General features: G+C 40.5%; 1 protein-coding gene across 1 annotated transcript; it reads right to left on the reverse strand.

Annotated features, from left to right (window-relative positions):
• Window positions 1-18,190: 18,190 nt before the first annotated feature.
• Window positions 18,191-19,132, reverse strand: LOC103667381 (olfactory receptor 1D2-like). Its single transcript, XM_008695533.2, has one exon. The coding sequence runs from the start codon at window positions 19,130-19,132 to the stop codon at window positions 18,191-18,193; it is 942 nt and encodes a 313-aa protein (XP_008693755.2).
• Window positions 19,133-19,939: the final 807 nt, after the last annotated feature.

Here is a 19,939-nt window from a genome sequence, read left to right on the forward strand (position 1 = left end):
ATGAGAGCCATGATTTAATCTCATTTAAAAAACTATCTTTTAACTAGTATGAAGCCTGGAGATAGGCAGTTCAGAGGCTCAGTGATGCCATCAGGGAACCAGGCTGTCTCCATTTTTCTGCTTCACTATCCTTAGTCTTCATCACCCTGTTGGTCACCACATGGTTGCTGGAAGGCACACCTCCAGTGCTCCCATTTCCATTCCAGAGTGAAACGGGCAAAAAATAAAGACACTGGGCTTGTACCAGGGAAGAAAAGCTTTCCCAGAAATCACTGTTTCTGCTTATTTCTCATTGGTCAGAGTTGTGTCACATGGCTACCCGTGAGGACAAGGGAATCTAGAAAGAAAAATATGACTTTGGGGCACATTGTTCATTCTCTTCCATTATCAAAATCAAGGTTGTCAGTAAGGAAGAAGAGGAATGTGGATATGATGGAGATAAGTAACAATATCTGCCAAATCAGTCTTTTCTCAGTTGTTTCATGATTCAGTGGCTAATCTACAAAGGCTTTCCTTAATCTAAGATTATAAAATGTTCTTTTTAAAGTGTTTTTTAAACTTTTATGACTTTATTTTTTAAAACAAATTAAACCTTTGTTTCATTTGGGATTTGATATAAAGAGTAAGGTGAAGGTTTTTCTCTAGATGTCTAGCTCCCCCAGAACTATTTACTGAATATCCCAATGTTTCCTCATTGATTAGAAATGTCACCTTTGGGGGCGCCTGGGTGGCACAGCGGTTAAGCATCTGCCTTCGGCTCAGGGCGTGATCCCAGCGTTCTGGGATCGAGCCCCACATCAGGCTCCTCTGCTATGAGCCTGTTTCTTCCTCTCCCACTCCCCCTGCTTGTGTTCCCTCTCTCGCTGGCTGTCTCTGTCTCTGTCAAATAAATAAATAAAATCTTAAAAAAAAAAAAAAGAAATGTCACCTTTGTTGCTTATTAAATTTCCATAGGTAGGTCCATCTTTGTATTCTCTTTTTTTTTTTTTAAAGATTTTATTTATTTATTTGACAGAGATAGAGACAGCCAGCGAGAGAGGGAACACAAGCAGGGGGAGCGGGAGAGGAAGAAGCAGGCTCATAGCTGAAGAGCCTGATGTGGGGCTCGATCCCATAACGCCCGGATCACGCCCTGAGCCGAAGGCAGACGCTTAACCGCTGTGCCACCCAGGCGCCCCCATCTTTGTATTCTCTTGCATTAGTCCATGCTAGTCCTAATATTTAACTTACTGTAACTTGATACTATTTTAAAATATCTGGTAGGTCTGAACTGTCCATTTCTCTGATTTTCCAGATTTTTTCCTGGTTATATAATTATTAAAATTAAAATAAATTAATCATAGTTAAAGAATTTAGGTACTACAAGTAGGTTTTAAGTGAAAAAATAGTCACCTGATTTTACCCTTTACCACTCCCAGTCTTGTTAACCAGAGAAAGTCACTTTTAACCCCACAAAGCATTGCCTCCCCCCATTGGAACTGCCATATTGTTTGATATATGCTTATACTGCTATTTACAGACTGATCAATTTTAGTCATATTTATCATCTTCCTCTTGGAACAGATATGGAATTAGTTCTTTAAATCCTCCTCCCCTCCTTCATCTTCCCAAAATAAAACAGTATTTCTAGTTATGTGAGCAAAGCGTACGAGTTATTATAATGATAAAGTTTTGCTCACTATAAAGTTAATGCTGTTTTTTTTTTTAAGATTCATTTATTTATTTTAGCGGGGGCGGGGGCAGAAGGAGAGGGAAAGAGAGACTCAAGCAGACTATGCTGAGCACGGAGCCCAACATAGGGATAGATCCCACGACTCTAGCCAAAACCAAGAGTTGGATGCCCAACTGGCTGTGCTACCCAGGCACCCCTTGTTCACTATAAAGTTAAATAGAATTATACTTACTTTCTTGTACAGCTTTATGTTTTCCCCAGAGAGAATAGTTACCTCAACTTTACATTGCCTACTTTCTCCTATGGATAGTCTCATTGCTTTCCTGAAGTCCTGTTGAGTCTACTTTTTTCCAGGCACGGAGTCCTTTGTCTTCTGCTCTGTCTGGCTGTATTGCTTTCTAAGCCGACTGCACAGCCATTATCCTGGCACTTCTGTTTTGGTGCTCTCCTGAGTTAAATCTGTGACTTTCTGAGTCCCATGAACTCTTTGTTTTTGATTTACTCCCTGATTTTGCTGAGGCTGATCCCCAGTAGCTTCTTTTTTTTTATTTTATTTTTTTAATGTTTTTTAAAATTATATTATGTTAGTCACCATACAGTACATCCCTGGCCCTTGATGTAAAGTTCGATGATTCATTAGTTGCGCGTAACACCCAGTGCACCATGCAATACGTGCCCTCCTTACTACCCCAGTAGCTTCTTAAGAAAGAATGGGAGATAAAACTTTTTGAGTCCTTTCATATCTCAAAATGTCTCTATTCTGCCTGTGCACTAGATTACTGGCTTGGCTGGAAATTCTGGACTGAAAATACTTATTTTCAGAGAATTTTTAAGGCATTGCTCCACTGTCTTTTAGCAACCAGAATAGCTTTTTATAGTTGATTATATTTCTTTTCTGGAGGCATTTATGATCTGCATATACAGTTGATTTGAAACCTTGGACAATATGTCTTGGTGTGAGTTTTTAAATAGATGTCTTTCATTGTTTTGGACTCTCAGTGAACTTTACAACCTTGATATCTGTGACCATAAGATTAGGGAATTTTTAAAGTCATTTCTTTTGATTTCATTGCAAGTTTATAATTCCATATAACTTTATTTTTTTAAAAAGATTAATTTATTTGAGAGAGAGAGGGCGAGCAAGCATGGGGCAGGAGCAGAGGGAGAAGGAGAGAGAAACCTTAGCAGACTCCTCACTTGAGCTTGTAGCCTGACCCGGGGTTTGATCTCAAGACCCTGTGAAATCATGACCTGAGCTGAAAGCAAGAGTCGGTTGTTTAACTGACTGAATCAACAAGGGGCCCCAATTCCATATGACTTTAAAATCAACTTTTCTAGGAGGAGGAGTTAAGACGGTGGAGGAGGGGGACTCCAAACTTGCCTTGTCCCTCAAACACAGCTAGATAAATATCAGATCGTTCTGAACACTCAAGAAATCAATCTGAGGACTGAGAGAATAAAACTGCAAGTCTACAAGTAGAAAAGTGACCAGCTCATGGAAGGTAGGAAGTGCAGAGTATTGATTTGGGGGAGATAAGAACTGCAGGTGCTGTGGAGGGGAGGGAGCCCTACTTACAGAGACTACTACAAGGTATTATAAGCAGCAGACTGCAAAATCTGAAGTTTGAAAAATCCGCCCCCACCAGGGTCATGTCTGGCTTAGTGATGCTCCTGTGGGGAAAGAGGGAGGAGACCTGGGAGTGGACAGTGTGGTCTGAGGTTCCCCTGAGTTGCATGGGGAGAAGGAGTTCCCCTGCTTGGAGTGCATTTGGGAGTGGCAGCAAGGCCTCTCTGGGGACAGAAGAATGGGTGGCACCAATGTACTGCACTGCTCCCAGGCATAGAAGCAGGAACACCAGCTGAGGGCAGCAAGCCTGGGTACTGGCTTTCTGCTCCACTTTGCCATAAATTCGGAACCACTGAACGGTCATGCGAATGCTTTCCTGGGATGGGCTGGCAAATGGCAAAAGCCAGGTGAGACCCTCTCCCGGAGGATCACCATGGAGTCATGAGCTGCACAAGTCCCTAAAATTTGGAGTTTAGAAACCCAGCCTTGCACCTGAGATAAAACACAGGAGTGCTGTGCTGCCTGGCAGGCAGACAGCTCAGGCACAGATGGGGCGAAGGCAGGGATCTGACAGAAGCTGGGGACACAAGAAGGGTGATTGTTTGCTCTTCTGTAAGGACTTCTTGAAGGGTGGTGGGGACAAGCTCTGTGCTCTGGAGACAAGAGAACAGGCAGATGCCATTTTCCCCACTGCCCATCAGCACTGACTGACCTCAGTGAGCTAAACAGCGCCACCAAGTGGAGACCACAGCTGCTTACACTAAGCCCTGCCCCGCTGTGCCCAGCAGGTGCATTTCTATTAGGGCAACTTCACCTGAGAATCAGCACAACAAGCCCTTACCCCAGAAGACAGCACAAACCCCTTACATGCTCCAAGTCTACTGATCATACAGTTCTGCAAAGCTTAAGCTCTAGGGGAAACAGCATCTAGCTTCCTTTTTATTTTTATTTTTTTGTTAAAAATTTTTAATTTTTAAAATATATTTTCATTTTTGGATCTAGCTTCTTTTAACAAGCAGACCAAAACACACCTAGGATCTAGTTGTTTGCTTGTTAATTAGTTTTTTTGTTTTTTTTTCTGGACAAAATGACAAAATGGAGGAATTCACTTCAAAAGAAAGGACAGGAAGTAGAAGTAATGGCCAGGTATCTAATCAATATAGATATAAGTAAGATGTCTGAACTAGCATTTAGAACAACAATGACAAGGATACTAACTGGGAGTGAAAAAAACATAGAAGACACTAGAGAATCCCTTACTGCAGAGATAAAAGAACTAAAATCTAGTCAGGCTGAAATAAAAATGCTACAACCAAGATGTAAGGTCAATGAAAAAGGTCCATACTTATTCTTTATTTTTTTTTAATAATTATTTTTTATTATATTATGTTAGTCACCATACAGTACATCCCCGGTTTCCGATGTAAAGTTTGATGATTCATTAGTTGCGTATAACACCCAGTGCACCATGAAATACGTGCCCTCCTTACTACCCATCACCGGTCTATCCCATTCCCCCACCCCCTCCCCTCTGTGGCCCTCAGTTTGTTTCTCATAGTCCATAGTCTCTCATGTTTCATTCCCCCTTCTGATTACCCCCCCTTTCTTTATCCCTTTCTTCCCCTACTGATCATCCTAGTTCTTATGTTCCATAGATGAGAGAAATCATATGATAGTTGTCTTTCTGTTTGACTTATTTCACTTAGCATTATCTCCTCCAGTGCCGTCCATGTTGTAGCAAATGTTGAGAACTCGTTCTTTCTGATAGCTGAGTAATATTCCATTGTATAAAGGTCCATACTCATTCTACAAGGCCAGCATTACGTTGATTCCAAAACCAGACAAAGACCCCACTAAAAAGGAGAATTACAGGCCGGTATCCCTGATGAACATGGCTATAAAAATTCTGAACAAGATACAAGCAAATCAAATCCAACAGTACATTAAAAGAATTATTCACCACAATCAAATGGGATTTATTCCTCGGCCACAGAGGTGGTTTAATATTTGCAAATCAATGTGATACACCATATTAATAAAAGAAAGGATAAGAACCATTTGATCCTCTCAACAGATGCAGAAAAAGCTTTTGACAAAATACAGCATCCACTCTTTTTTTTTTTTTTGAAGATTTTATTAATTTAGTTGAGAGAGAGAAAGCACAGGAGTGATGGGGGAGAGACAGAGGGAGAGGGAGGCTCCACACTCCTTGTGGAGCCCAACGCGGGGCTCAATGCCAGGACCCTGAGGTCATGACCTGAGCTGAAGGTAGGTGCTTAACCAACTGAGCCACCCAGGTGCCCCTACAGCATCCATTCTTGATAAAACCCTCAACAAATTAGGGATAGATGGAACATACCTCAACATCATAAAGGCCATAATGAAAGACTCAACAGCTAATATCATCCTCAATGGGGAAAAACTGAGAGCTTTTCTTCTGAGGTCAGGAACAAGACAGGGATGTTCACTCTCACCATTACTATTTAATGTAGCACTGGAAGTCTTAGCCTCAGCAATCAGACAATAAAAAGAAATAAAAGGCATCTAAATTGGCAAGGAAGAAGACAAACTTTCACTCTTCACAGACTCTAGGTAGAAAACCTGAAAGACTCCACCAGAAAATTGCTAGAACTGATTCATGAATTCAGCAAAGTCACAGATATAAAATCAACGTACAGAAGTGTGTTGCATTTCTATACGCCAATAATGAAGCAGCAGAAAGAGAAATCAAGGAATTGACCCCATTAACAATTGCACCAAAACCCATAAGATACTAGTAATAAGCCTGACCAAAGAGGTAAAAGATCTGTACTCTGAAAACTATAGAACTGGTATGAAAGAAATTGAGGGGGTGGAGGGATGGAGTAACTGGGTGATGGACATTAAGGAGGGCATGTGGTATAATGAGCACTGGGTATTACATAAGACTGATGAATCACTGGCCTCTACCTCTGAAACTAATAATACATTATATGTTAATTAATTGAATTTAAAAAAGGAAAAAAACATAAATTAAGAAAAGAAATTGAAGAGGACACAAAGAAATGGAAAAACATCCCATGCTCATGGATTATAAGAAGAAACATAGTTAAAATGTCTTTACTATCCAAAACAATCTACAAATTCAGTGCAATCAATCAAAATACCAGCAGCATTTTTCACAGAGCTAGAACAAACAATCCTAAAATCTGTATGGAACCATAAAAGACCCCAAATAGCCAAAGGAATGTTGAAAAAGAAGCAAAGTGGGAGGCATCACAATTCGAGACTTCAAGCTGTATTACAAAGCTGAAATCATCAAGGCAGTATGGTACTGGCACAAAAACTGACACATGGATCAGTGGAACAGATAGAAAACCCAGAAATGGACCCTCAACTCTATGGTCAACTAATCTTCAACACAGCAGGAAAGAATATCCAATGGAAAATAGTCTTTTCAACAAATGGTGTTGGGAAAACCGGACAGTGAAATGCAGAAGAATGAAACTGGATCACTTTCTTACACCATACACAAAAATAGACTCAAAATGGATTAAAGACCTAAATGTGAGACAGAAAACCATCAAAATCTTAGAGGAGAACACAGGCAGCAACCTCTTTGACCTTGGCTGGAGCAACTTCTTACTAGACAGGTGGCTGGAGGTGAGGGAAACAAAAGCAAAAGTAAACTATTGGGACTTCATCAGGATAAAAAGCTTTTGCACAGCAAAGGTAACAGTCAACAAAACTAGTGGCAGCTTATGGAATGGGAGAAGATATTTGCAAATGATATATCTGATAAAGGGTTAGTATCCAAAACCAAGAACTTATTAAACTCAACACCCCAAGAACAAATAATCCAGTTAAGGAATGGGCAGAAGACACGAATAGGCATTTTTCCAAAGAAGACATCCAGACAGCTAACAGGCACATGAAAAGATGCACAACATTACACATCATCAGGGAAATACAAATCAAAACCACAATGAGATATCACCTCACACTAGTCAGAATGGCGAAAATTAACAACACAAGGTACAACAGATGTTGGCGAGGTTGCGGAGCAAAGGGAACCCTCTTGTACTGTTGGTAGGAATGCAAACTGGTGCAGCCACTCTGGAAAACAGTATGGAGGTTCCTCAAAAAGCTAAAAATAGAACTACCCTACAACCCAGTAACTGCACTACTGGGTATTTACCCAAAGGATAAAAAAATACAGTTTCAAATGGGTATTTGCACCCCAATGTTTATAGCAGCGTTATCAACAATAGCTAAACTATGGAGAGAGCCCAAATGTCCATCAACTGCTGAATGGATAAAAAAGATGTGGTATATATATATGCACACACACAGTAGAATATTACTCAGCCATAAAAAGAATGAAATCTTGCCATTTGCAATGATGTGGATGGAGCTAGAGTGTATTATGCTAAGCAAAATAAGTCAGTCAGAAAAAGACAAATACCATATGATTTCACTCCTATGGGGGAATCTAAGAAACAAAACAGATAAACATATGGGAGGGGGGAAAACGAAAAAAGAGAGAGGGAAACAAACCACAAGAGACTTTTAAAGATAGAGAAGAAACAGGGGTGATGGAGGGAAGTGGGTGGGGGATGGGCTAGATGGGTGATGGGTATTAAGGAGGGCACTTGGTACGATGAGCACTGGGTGTTGTATATAAGTGATCAATCACCGAATTCCACTGCTTTTTTTTAATTTTAAAATTTATTTGAGAGAGAGAGAAAGCACGTGAGTAGGAAGAGGGGCAGAGGGAGAGGAAGAGAATCCTCAAGCCGACTGCCCACTGAGTGTAGAGCCTAACACTAGGCTCAATCCCAGGACCCTGAGATCGCAACCTGAGCTGAAACCAAGAATTGCATGCTTGACTGAGTGAGCCATCTAGGCGCCCCTGAATTGTACTCCTGAAACCAATATTGCACTGTATGTTAACTAACTAGAATTCAAACAAAAATTTGAAAAGAAAAAAAAATCAACTTTTTAGTTCTTACATACCTCTCAAATACCTTTGGAAGTTTTATTAGGATTACATTAAAGTTTTAATGTTATATTAGGGAGATGTGACATCTTCATTATATTGAGCCTTCCTATCCACACACAGGGATTTAAGTTTTCTTTTATATACCCCAGTGGCCTATAGAAGAAAGTGAACATTTCTTGTTAAATTTATTCCCAGTTATTATTCCTTTTTTGTTGCTATTATATATGGGATATTTTTATTTCTATGCCAGCTTCTATCTATCTGGTTCTTTGTATAGCAAACACTAATTTTTGTATACTAATTTTGTATCCAGACAAATTATGCCATTCTCTTATTGTTGTTAATAGTTTTCAATAGAGTCTCTTTATATTTCCAAGTATATATGAATATATATATATATTCCAAGTATATATACCAAATTTTTGCCTTTCCTCTTCCATTGAATGGGATCTTCTTTTCTTCCACAGAGCATAAGTCTTTGGTATTTGCATAAAGAAAAGCTATAGTCTTCTTTCCTTTAATGTGTTCCCTTCTTTCTGTATACCCACACGCAACACTATGTACACACAAATCTTTCTTCCGAACACCTTTCTGAATTCTTCAGTTTTTAGTGGATTTTTCTGGATTTTCAGGTATAAATAATTTCACTTGAAATAATGATATTTTGTCCCCCCCCCTTTCTAATTTTAACTGCTCCACTCCCTCAGTCAGGCTCTCCGAAACATTAAATGAAATTGGTGAGATTTGGACTACAATAGTCCACTTACCTGGGGTTTCTGCTTTTCTGTAGTTTTCCAGTGGTCAGCCTTGGTCTGGGAGCAGATGATCTGAGATCAGTGGAAACCTAATACTGTGTGATAACCCTTGCATCATTCACCTCCCTTCATTTCATCACATACGCGTTTTATCATCTCATATCACCACAAGAAGGGTGAGGACAGTGCAATATTAGGCATTTTGGGAGCGAGAGACCACATTCATATACCTTTTACTACAGTATATTGTTATTATTATAATTTGTTATTGTTAATCTCTTACTGTGCCTAATTTATAAATTAAACTTTATCATAGGTAGGTATAGGAAAAAAATATATACAGGGTTCCATACTATCCCTGGGGGGGGGGTCTTGAAAGGTACCTCCTAGATAAAAGGGGAGGACTGTATTTGTATCCATCTTGACTTTCATAGGAATGCTTCTGGTATTTCACAGTGTGAGATTCTCTGTGGTTTTCGGAGTCTATTAAATTAAGGGTTCCTTAAATTCCTAGTTTACTGAGAATTTCATTTTTGTTTTTAAACTCAGTAATTGATGTTAAATTTTATCGAATGCCATTGTTTTTCTAACGATTTGATTGATCCCTGTAATTGTGCATTATTCTTTTAATGTAATCCTGAACTTAGTTTTCTAGTATTTTGTTTAGAGTCCTGCACCAAATGTTTTCATGTAAGAGAGGGCCTGCCGCACCTGGTGGTCCTGGGTAAGAACTATTTAGTTTTCAGGAGGGCCGGGACTATTTTCCTCCCAGGAGGGAGGGAAGGGTCGGCAGGATCATCTTTTCTTAAAACGTGGGGAATTTTGGGAAGGTTGGAACAGCCAGGTTTTGTTTCTCATAAAGACACTTGGCATCTCTATCAGGCCGCCACTAAAGGGCGCCCGCCTCCTGCGGAGCCAGAGAACTCTGTGGCGGTCAGAGAAGGGTTGTTAGAGCTCCCACTTCCCTGTGCTTTCGTTAGCTTTATCTGCGGAAGTCCCGCCTTTCTCAACTCCCTATTGGCTTTGGCCAGCTCCTCCACTCCCATTGGTTAATCAAACAGGAGGTCCACTCCCAGAACTTCCCATTGGCTGTTGCCTATGACCGCTGTCCTCTCCTTGGAGGAGGCAGGGAGGTTCTCTGTAGCTTTCAGGCAGGTGTTCTTGTCGTACTCTGTGCACTGAGGAATTGTGTTATCCTTTGTACCGCTGTCTTGAGTTAAATCCATGGCAAGCAGGGCCAGACCAGCTTTAGGAGACAGCTGGTCCTGGGGTGGAGTTGGGGGGCGTTCAGCAGTGCCACGCACCCAGTAGAAAATGTCAGGGGATGGGGAAGTGAAGTCTTCTTGGACTTGAGATCTGGTTGCTCTGCCTGGGCAAGGGGACTCTGGGTTGGAGTCCTGGTTGGAGTCCTGATTGGGGGCCGTGGTGGTGGAGGAGACCACTGTGTGCAGCCTCTGCCCTCTCCCGCAGAGCTGCACGCGCGGGAGTCAGCTCCAGCCGGGATTACCCAAGGGCCTCATAGGCACCCAGTCCTGGAGGCCTAACCCCACGTAAAATCGATCACTGAAATGTGCCGTGCTCTATAGTAAACGTAACTGGTAGGTGACTCTGGAAGACTTGAGTTGTTGTCGATAAGTTGATGTGTTAGGTTTTGTAGACATTGAGATAAATATTTAGTAATTTTAATTTTGCAGTTTTTGTTCTTTGGTGCCAATAATAGATATATTTTTTCAGCACTCAGTATTTTATCAATCCTTGGAAAGGTCGTAGGCCCAAAGCAGGGTGCCTGTATAAGGCCCAGCGTCTACAGTGGTTTGTGAATAAAAACTGTAGCACTTCCCTGTCCCCCCTCAACACACTACAGGTTTTGCTGGGTCCTGATTCAAGGAGAACCAGACAGAGGTTACTTATATACCAGGAGAAGCTGGCCCAGCCTCTCTGCAGACTCCCAGAGCTGGGCACTATAGAATACGCATGTAGATAAAAAGCTGAAGGAACTCACACTGGAACGGGAACTGTGGGATCCTTGCTAAACAATAAAATTGAATATAGAAAATGCTCTATAAACCATCTGGGGACTGGCTTGGGACAAAGGCAGTGGTCTAGACACATGGCTTGTGTGGGGAGGCAAGATGTTAGTCGCAGTGGGCACTGCCACATTGGCAACCTGGCAAAAACTGCTCTGGCGAAATCACTGGGTACCTGTCTGGATCACTGTTCTGTCACTCAGCTCTGGACGACAAAGAACACTGAGCCTTAGTACAATGACCAGGTAATTTTAAGTAGTTTATTCCATATCATGTAGACAAACACACCCTTGGGCCAGAAAATCTGTGGATGAAAGGATGAGTATCTGAAAGGATACACATCAAAACTGTTAAGCAGGGGCGCCTGGGTGGCACAGCGGTTAAGCGTCTGCCTTCGGCTCAGGGCGTGATCCCAGCGTTATGGGATCGAGCCCCACATCAGGCTCTTCCGCTATGAGCCTGCTTCTTCCTCTCCCACTCCCCCTGCTTGTGTTCCCTCTCTCGCTGGCTGTCTCTATCTGTCGAATAAATAAATAAAATCTTTAAAAAAAAAAAACTGTTAAGCAGATATTGGGGGCAGGGAGGGTGAAAACTTATTTTTTTTGACAATTTTTAGAAAAGTAATACATACACATGGAAAAAATGGAAGCTGCATAAGTGAGTAATCAGTGAAAAGTATGCCTCTCTCCTACTCTGATGTCCCTGTTCACATACCCAGAGGGAACCTCTTAAGTTTCTTGAGTATCCAACAGTTTACGTAAATAGGCTTTTATGTATACACACTCCTTTTAACTTTATGCACATTTGCATTGTTTGTTTTTGCAAGCAAACCAATTAAAAAGTCAATGGGGACTTCGTGCATAATACGTATTAATTAGGATGGGGTTATGCTTTTTAATTTCTAATCAAATGACATCTTAGATATTTGGCTGAGGGTGCTCAGAATATGCATTTCTAGTCATTCTTGGAGCTGAGGTCTGGAATGTATGAAAGAGAGAGAGAGAGAGAGATATTTTTAGGTTGAAAATATAATTTTGGCTCAGAGGTAAGTGGTAGCATGTCTGATGGTAGAGGTTGTTTATTCCACTGGATCTGCTGAATGAGAGGCTTCATGTCCATTTTTTCAGTTACTGTTAACCCAAAGCTAGGTTGTGCCACTGTGTCAGCCTTCTCATTGTTCTGAATCCCACCTTGGATGGTTGTGTGAATGTATATACTCCAATTTGATAAGGTTTTTGAAGACTCACATCATCAGGAAGTAGCAGCCACATCTTGTGTCAGTTGACTGGGGTCTTTGTCCTCTCACACATCTATCCATTCATTCAATAAATATTTATTAAGCATCTACTAAGTAGGAGGCAGTGCTCTACCTACTGGGGAAACTGGTGAACAAAAGTAGATGGATGCCCTTAATCAGCTGACTGCAGGCTGGAAAGGAGCGAGGGTAGATGTCAAGATGTTCTTCTTTTGAATATTTGATACCCTGACTTACCTCCCCAAAGTACATAGTCTTGGTTTGGCTTCCTGCAAGTTTTAATTTTTAAGTTCTCTGAACCATATACTCCTTATACTTTTAGTACCCTGTGCACAGGTCTTCCCCTTACCTGAGACAATTCAGTAGTCTCCTAATTGGTCTCTGTCTTAACTCTTCACCTCCAGTTTCACATCTGTTATTTAGACTGTCACTTAACACAAAGCTGAGCATAGTTACTCCTGTGCTTGACGCTTTTCATGGGCTCTTCATTGCCCATGGAATAAAATCTGAGCTCCTAACTGGCTATAGGGGACCCTGGATGACATTGCTTCTACATGTCTATGAAAAAATGGAGATGCATTGCCCAGATCCCATTCAAGGACAGACTTGCTGTCCAGCTGTGGGGAGTACAGCAATCAGCAGAGTGCTTCCAGCTGTCAGCTCCTTGAGGTTTTACCTCAGTTGCACAGAGCCTCCTGGCCTGAGGACATGTCTTTCTTAGGGTAATCCACACCTGGTGACCAGGACAGGTGGGAATATAGAGTGTCCATTTTGGGCTGATGGTGGGACAACTCTGATGGTTAGTATTCACTCCAGGTCTCCCTGCTGGGTTGGCTAATACTTTGTTGGGCTTGCTTGCAGATTTGACTTCATCTACCCAATCAGGCTTCTTCCCTTGTTCTTTCTCAGATGTTGATCTCAGATGTTAAGCACTTTCCACTCCAAACTCCATCTTAGTACCTGGAGAACCCAACCTGTGACGTTGCCCTAACAGCTTTATCACCCAATGCTCTAATTATTCAAACTGCCTATAACTCTGCATGTATCCTGCTATTTAAGAGTCCTGTGCTTTCGTTTATGCCATACCCTTTGCCTCATTTTCCTTTTTACTTTCTTTTTATGGCAATAGCTGCTTTTTTCCTGTCCTCCCAGACCCACCTCAGGGGATATCTCCTCCCTGGCCCCTGCCCCTTGGCTTGGTTTGCTTCTCTGCTCTCCCACTTCCCTGTGTTTCACAATACTTTGTGGGTGCATTGTGAAGTGTGTTTTTCACTTAGAAGTGGTGGACTCCAGAGCAGGAAGGCACCCAGGACTGCCTGACACAGTGATCAATTGTTCTACAGTGGGAGCAGCAACAGCATAACTCCCTTGGGTCAGGTAACAGTGATGGGGTTATTTGACTGAAGGTGGGAGGGAGAAAGTATAGAAGGTTGGGGTGGAGATAGAGAAGGGCCCCGAGTAGCTAGTGAAATCTTGGGAAAACAGGGGACACTCATGCCCAGAAGACCAGCTGCTGAGGTCCATTATCTCAGCTAAATTCTTATTTAGATCCAACTCTTAGTGAAAACAGTGCAGAATGAAAGCTTCCATTTTAACTTCCACCCCCACCCAAGCAGGTGATACACAGAGACAAAAGACAGTTAAATAGGGAATCTCAGCTACAAGTACATATATCAAGAATACACCAACCATTTCAAAAAGCACCAGAATTCATGAAAATGTAATGATAAACAATAAACAAACAAAAAGGAAGAACTTACACCCAAGGAAATAGACCTAATTGGGCACAGGAACAGGACTTTTAAATAAGTATAATAATATGTTCAGAGAAATAAACCTCGGTAGAACATCGCTTGTCCAGTATTTTTGCTGTAAGCTTCTTTGCTGTCAACATCTGCCACAAGCATTTTTGTTGCAAACATTTTTGACATATAACTAATTGGCTATAAGGCAATTTTGCTATGAAAGATAAAAAAATAACTTTTTGACTGTTGGTTTCATTTTTCCATTGATGTAGTTCTCCCATTTTTATATTGTGTAAGTCTTGGCTCTTATAATGGTCTATACAGTGGTGAAGAGTTTTGAACTCACAGTTTCCATAGAACTTTGCAATATCTATCAATGGACATGTGACAGTATACCAAGAACAAACAACAGTGTAGAAAGCTATCAAACCACAATACAAATATGCATTTAGTATTTGAAAACTGATCCCTCTCTTAATGAAGGAAGAAGTTTCAGTGAAAATAGAAAAAGTTCAATGCCAAATGAGATGAATGAACAAGCAAAAAACAACAGTATGCTATGAGTAAAAGACTTTGGCGACAAGGTACAATCCCCCAAATAAAATCAGTTACATGTGCAGTATTTTTTAAAAAAATATTTTATTTATTTATTTGTAAGAGAGAGCATGTGCAAGTACAAGCAGGGGGAGCATCAGACAGGGAGAAGCAGGGTCCCCACTGAGCAAAGACCCTAATGTGGGATTCGATCACAGGACCCCGGAATCATGACCTGAGCCCAAGGCAGATGCTTAACCTACTGAGCCACCCAGGCTTCCCTAGTTATATGTGCAGTATTGCCATGAATCTACACTGTACATTTTAAATGTATTCAAATATTTTGTATTTTGTATTAAAATCTCTAATTTTCTTATTAAGTTTTCATGTTTTATGTCTTTTTAAATGAATGTTCCTCATTTTTTGTGATTTTATCTTTTATGGAAAAATTGTCTTATGGCCAATTAATTATACAGCAAAAATGTTTGTGGTGAAAATGCTTGGAACAGAGATGCTTATGGTGAAACTACCTAGAACCAGCACATGCATGAAACAAGGACAGTGGTTATTGTAAAAACTGGTTAGAGATCTTGCAAATGAAAAATGTAATTGTTAAAAAAATGGAATAATTGGTCCAAATAGAGAGTGGACACAGCTGAAGAAGTAGTGAGGTGAAAGGTCAAGCTGATGATTTTTCTTAAGACATGACATGTAGGGATAGAGAGATACGAAGTATGAAATATTTGAAGGTGGGTGACTCCCTTCCAGCTATGACTCTGGGTCGGAGAGTGGAAACTTTACAGGTTCTATTCATGAACGGGACACAGCTTTCTCAGCTCTTTTGTTTTTCATTTACAGGAGGTCCATGTTGCGGTCCCACCAACATGAGTCCTCTGACTTCAACTCCTGGCTCTATGGGAGTTAAAAATCCCATTCCCTAAAGTTCCCAGTAGTCCCAGAGGCCACTAATTCAACTCTTTATTGCTTTTTGCTTCTGGCATCTGGTGATCTTCCCGTTTAGGCTTTCATGCTTGGCTATTTTTAAAATTCAAAGTGTATTATCCAATTTTCTTATATAGTTAGAAGGGAAAGAGGTGTTTCCCACATCTGATCAAACCCAATGGCAAATTCAAGCTTTCAGATTATTTAGAAATTAAAAAACATTATGAATAATTTCAAACATATAAGATACAGGAAATAATTTTAGATAGAGATGCAGTCCTTAAAAAGTTAATTGATATTAATTTGTTACCTTATTGTGTAACTTCTCTCTCAAAAACTGCTTAAAATGTTATAAATGGCACTGAAGCATTATCCCAATTCTTTCTCCCATTCCTTCCTCTTTCTCAAAGGAACTATTTTCTTGAATTTGAAAATATTCTGTCTATCTCATCACTGGTCTCATTGTAAAAGTCTTAACATATTGGGAAGCTGTTGAGCTTACTACGACAGATACAAATTTTCCAAAATTCTTATATTTGCTTGAAATCTCAAATATTATTACTGGTAATGAATACCATCAATTATTTCCTTTACAACGAGAGGCTCATTTCATTTGTTTTTGAGACAATATATGCCAAATACGCAAGTCTGAATAACCATTTCTTCTTTCAGTTTATTCTTTCAAATAAAAGTCGTGTTCCAAGAAGTGGCTCATTCAGCTCAAACTCAATCACACAATTGCTTCCTCTCAAGACCACCATTGTACTTAGGGATGCAGAAGTGCTTCATTGTGTACTTCCCATTTCATCACACAGAATATTAAAGCGATGTATACTCAAGGCTTGAGATTTCATAAATTTACTACTTTATCAGGGATATATTTTTTAAAGATTTTATTTATTTATTTGACAGAGAGAGAGACAGCTAGCGAGAGAGGGAACACAAGCAGGGGGAGTGGGAGAGGAAGAAGCAGGCTCCTAGCGGAGAAGCCTGATGTGGGGCTTGATCCCAGAACGCTGGGATCACGCCCTGAGCCGAAGACAGATGCTTAACGACTGTGCCACCCAGGCACCCCAGGGATATTCTTTTTTTAAATATTGTTTTATATTGTTTTATTTATATTATTTTTTATATTGTTTTATATTGTTTTTTATTATATTATGTTAGTCACCATACAGTACATCCCCGGTTTCTGATGTAAGGCTCGATGATTCATTAGTTGTATATAACACCCAGTGCACCATGTAATACGTGCCCTCCTTACTACCCATCACCAGTCTATCCCATTCCCCCACCCCCCTCCCTGCTGAGGCCCTCAGTTTGTTTCCCAGAGTCCATAGTCTCTCATGCTTCATTCCCCCTTCTGATTACCCCCCCTTTCTTTATCCCTTTCTTCCCCTACTGATCATCCTAGTTCTTATGTTCCATAGATGAGAGAAATCATATGATAATTGTCTTTCTCTGCTTGACTTATTTCACTTAGCATTATCTCCTCCAGTGCTGTCCATGTTGCAGCAAATGTTGAGAACTCGTTCTTTCTGATAGCTGAGTAATATTCCATTGTATATATGGACCACAGCTTCTTAATCCAGTCATCTGTTGAAGGGCATCTCAGTTCCTTCCACAATCTGGCTATTGTGGACAATGCTGCTATGAACATTGGGGCATATGTACCCTTCTCTTCACTACATCTGTATCTTTGGGGTAAACACCCAGTAGTGCAAATGGCTGGGTCATAGGTAGCTCAATTTTTAACTTTTAAGGGACCTCACACTGTTTTCTCAGAGTGGCTGCATTAACTTTGCATTCCCACCAACAATGTAGGAGGGATCCCTTCTCCACAATCCTCTCCAGCAATTGTTGTTTCTTGCCTTGTCAATTCTTACCATTCTAACTGGCATAAGGTGGTATCTTAGTGTGGTTTTGATTTGAATTTCCCTGATGGCTAATGATTTTGAACATTTTTTCATGTGTCTGTTAGCCATTTGTATGTCATCATTGGAAAAGTGTCTGTTCATATCTTCTGCCCATTTTATGATTTGTTTATTTGTTTCTCATGTATTGAGTTTGAGAAGTTCTTTGTAGATCTTGGATACCAGTCTTTTATCTGTAGCATCATGTCCTACAAGTTTTGACATGCAATGTCTCTGTTACTATTCAGTGCTAGATATTTTCAAATTTCCATTTTGATTTCATTTCTAACCTTGAGTTAGCTAACATTTTGCCTTCCAATGTCCACAAATTTGGGATTTGCTATTTACCTTTCTGTCATTAACATTCAAACCAACTGAATTATGATCAGATTCTATTGCTTGATATTTTTTGAGGTGTATGTGTGTTTGTGTGGCCTAGTACCTAATAATTCCTGCAAATGTTCCATATGTGCCTAAGAAAAATATCTATTTCTGATCACTGCATGTAAATGCCACAGATCAAGCACATCAACCATGCTGTTTAGATCCTCCATGTTTTCACCATTCTTCTGTCCACCTGACCCACCAGTAATCACAGGCCTGCAAGATTCCCTTCCATGATGATGATCCTATACATTTTTCCCTGTAATTACACCAGATTTAAATAATATATTTAGAGTTTTTTTTTTAAAAGAAACACACTTATATTGCTTTATCTTAGTGACTTAAGTAGAGGTGAGGCAAATATGAGATTTTGGGGTGTGAAGTTATAGTCTCCACTTCAGTGTCCCGAATTACCTCATGTCAACTTCTGGAAAGCTTTCCCTAGGAACAGTCTTCCCAGAGCCCCATGCATGTCCTTGTTCCTCAGGCTGTAGATGAAAGGGTTCATCATGGGGGTCACCACAGCATACATCACTGTGGCTACCGAGTCCTTCATGGAGTAAGTTTGGAGGGGCTGCAGATATACCATACCAAGTGTCCCATAGAAGAGGGAGACCACAGCCAAATGGGAGGCACAGGTGGAGAAAGCTTTGTACTTCCCAGTGGCTGAGGGTATTTGGAGGATGGCTTTGACAATCCAGGCATAGGACATGATCATGATCCCTAGGGGGGTGAAGAAGATGAAGCAGCCTGTGGTAATCTGCACTGTGTGAATGATCTGGGTGTTGGAGCACGCAATCCTCAGCAAGACATACATCTCACAGAAGATGTAGTGGATCTTCCGGGACCCACAGAATGTTACCTTGGTCATGAAGAGGGTGAGGAAGAGGCCATAGAGGACAGAAAGTGCCCAACATGAGGTGAGGAGCAAAATACAGAGTCCAGGGCTCATGGCTGTGACATAGTGGAGGGGGCGGCAGACGGCCACATAGCGATCATATGCCATTGTGGCCAGGATGAAGTTGTCCAGTGTCACCAAGCAGACCAAGAAGAAGAGCTGTGTTAGACACCCTGCATAGGAGATGGCTTTGTTCTGAGACTGAAGGTTTACTAATGTCTTGGGGATTGTATTGGTGACAAAGAAGAGGTCTGTGAAGGAGAGGTTGGCTAAGAATAAATACATGGGAGTGTGCAGGTGAGAGTCAGAGACAATGGCCAGGATGATGAGCACATTTCCCACCACTGTGACAAGGTACATGGACAGGAACATCCAGAACAGGATCCGCTGCTCTTTAGGACTCTCTGAGATCCCCAGGAGTAGGAACTCTGAGGCCCCACTCTGGTTATCTCCATGCATTTCCCCAATTGTCTGCAACATTAACACCAACAGGCATTTACTAATTGAGTATTGAGTAAGGACATTCAGATAAACAAAATCCACTATTTTCTTAAGATTAAAAATATCTTAGACTAAATTTTATAATTTTTTAATGTGAACAATGAAGTAAAACAAAGAAAAACATAACATGGAGAATCTTCATGCAACTTAATCTTCATGTGACTTTTACCTGACATACTCAATATTATGGAAATAATGTTTATGTCTTATTTTAAATCATATCAGCTTACCAAATTCTTGAAGTACTTAAGGATTCGTATGTTATAGTTTTGATATTGCATAGATTTAAATGAAATTTAAAATAGGTGTATGTGTTATAGGAAATGGATATTGTACAATTGGACAAAGGAGGGAGATAAGGACAAATATTGTAAGGGAAAAGAAAACAATTATCACTATTTGCTGATAGAATGATCTATCTGGGAAACCTAAGGTGATCAGCTGAAGTGCCATTAGAAATAAAAAGGGATTTCAGTAAAGTGGCCAATCACACAATGAATAAACACAAAGCTAATGGTGCTCTCATAAATATATATTGCAGTGATTAAGACTGTGTTGTCATACACTGGAATTCAAGTGTGGGTTCTGCCTCTTACTAGCTGTGAAACCTCAGGCTACTTGGATGGGTTCTTTAAGACTCCATTTCTTTATTTGAAAAATGGGTCAGGAGTGGAGAAAATTAAACAAACTGCTTAACACAGAGAGATTGCCTGCAGTGAGCATTCAACAAATATTGCCTATTATTATTACATGCAAACAGTAATC

The sequence above is a fragment of the Ursus maritimus genome, unplaced genomic scaffold, assembly GCF_017311325.1.
Source record: "Ursus maritimus isolate PB19 unplaced genomic scaffold, ASM1731132v1 scaffold_24, whole genome shotgun sequence".
NCBI lineage: Eukaryota > Metazoa > Chordata > Mammalia > Carnivora > Ursidae > Ursus > Ursus maritimus.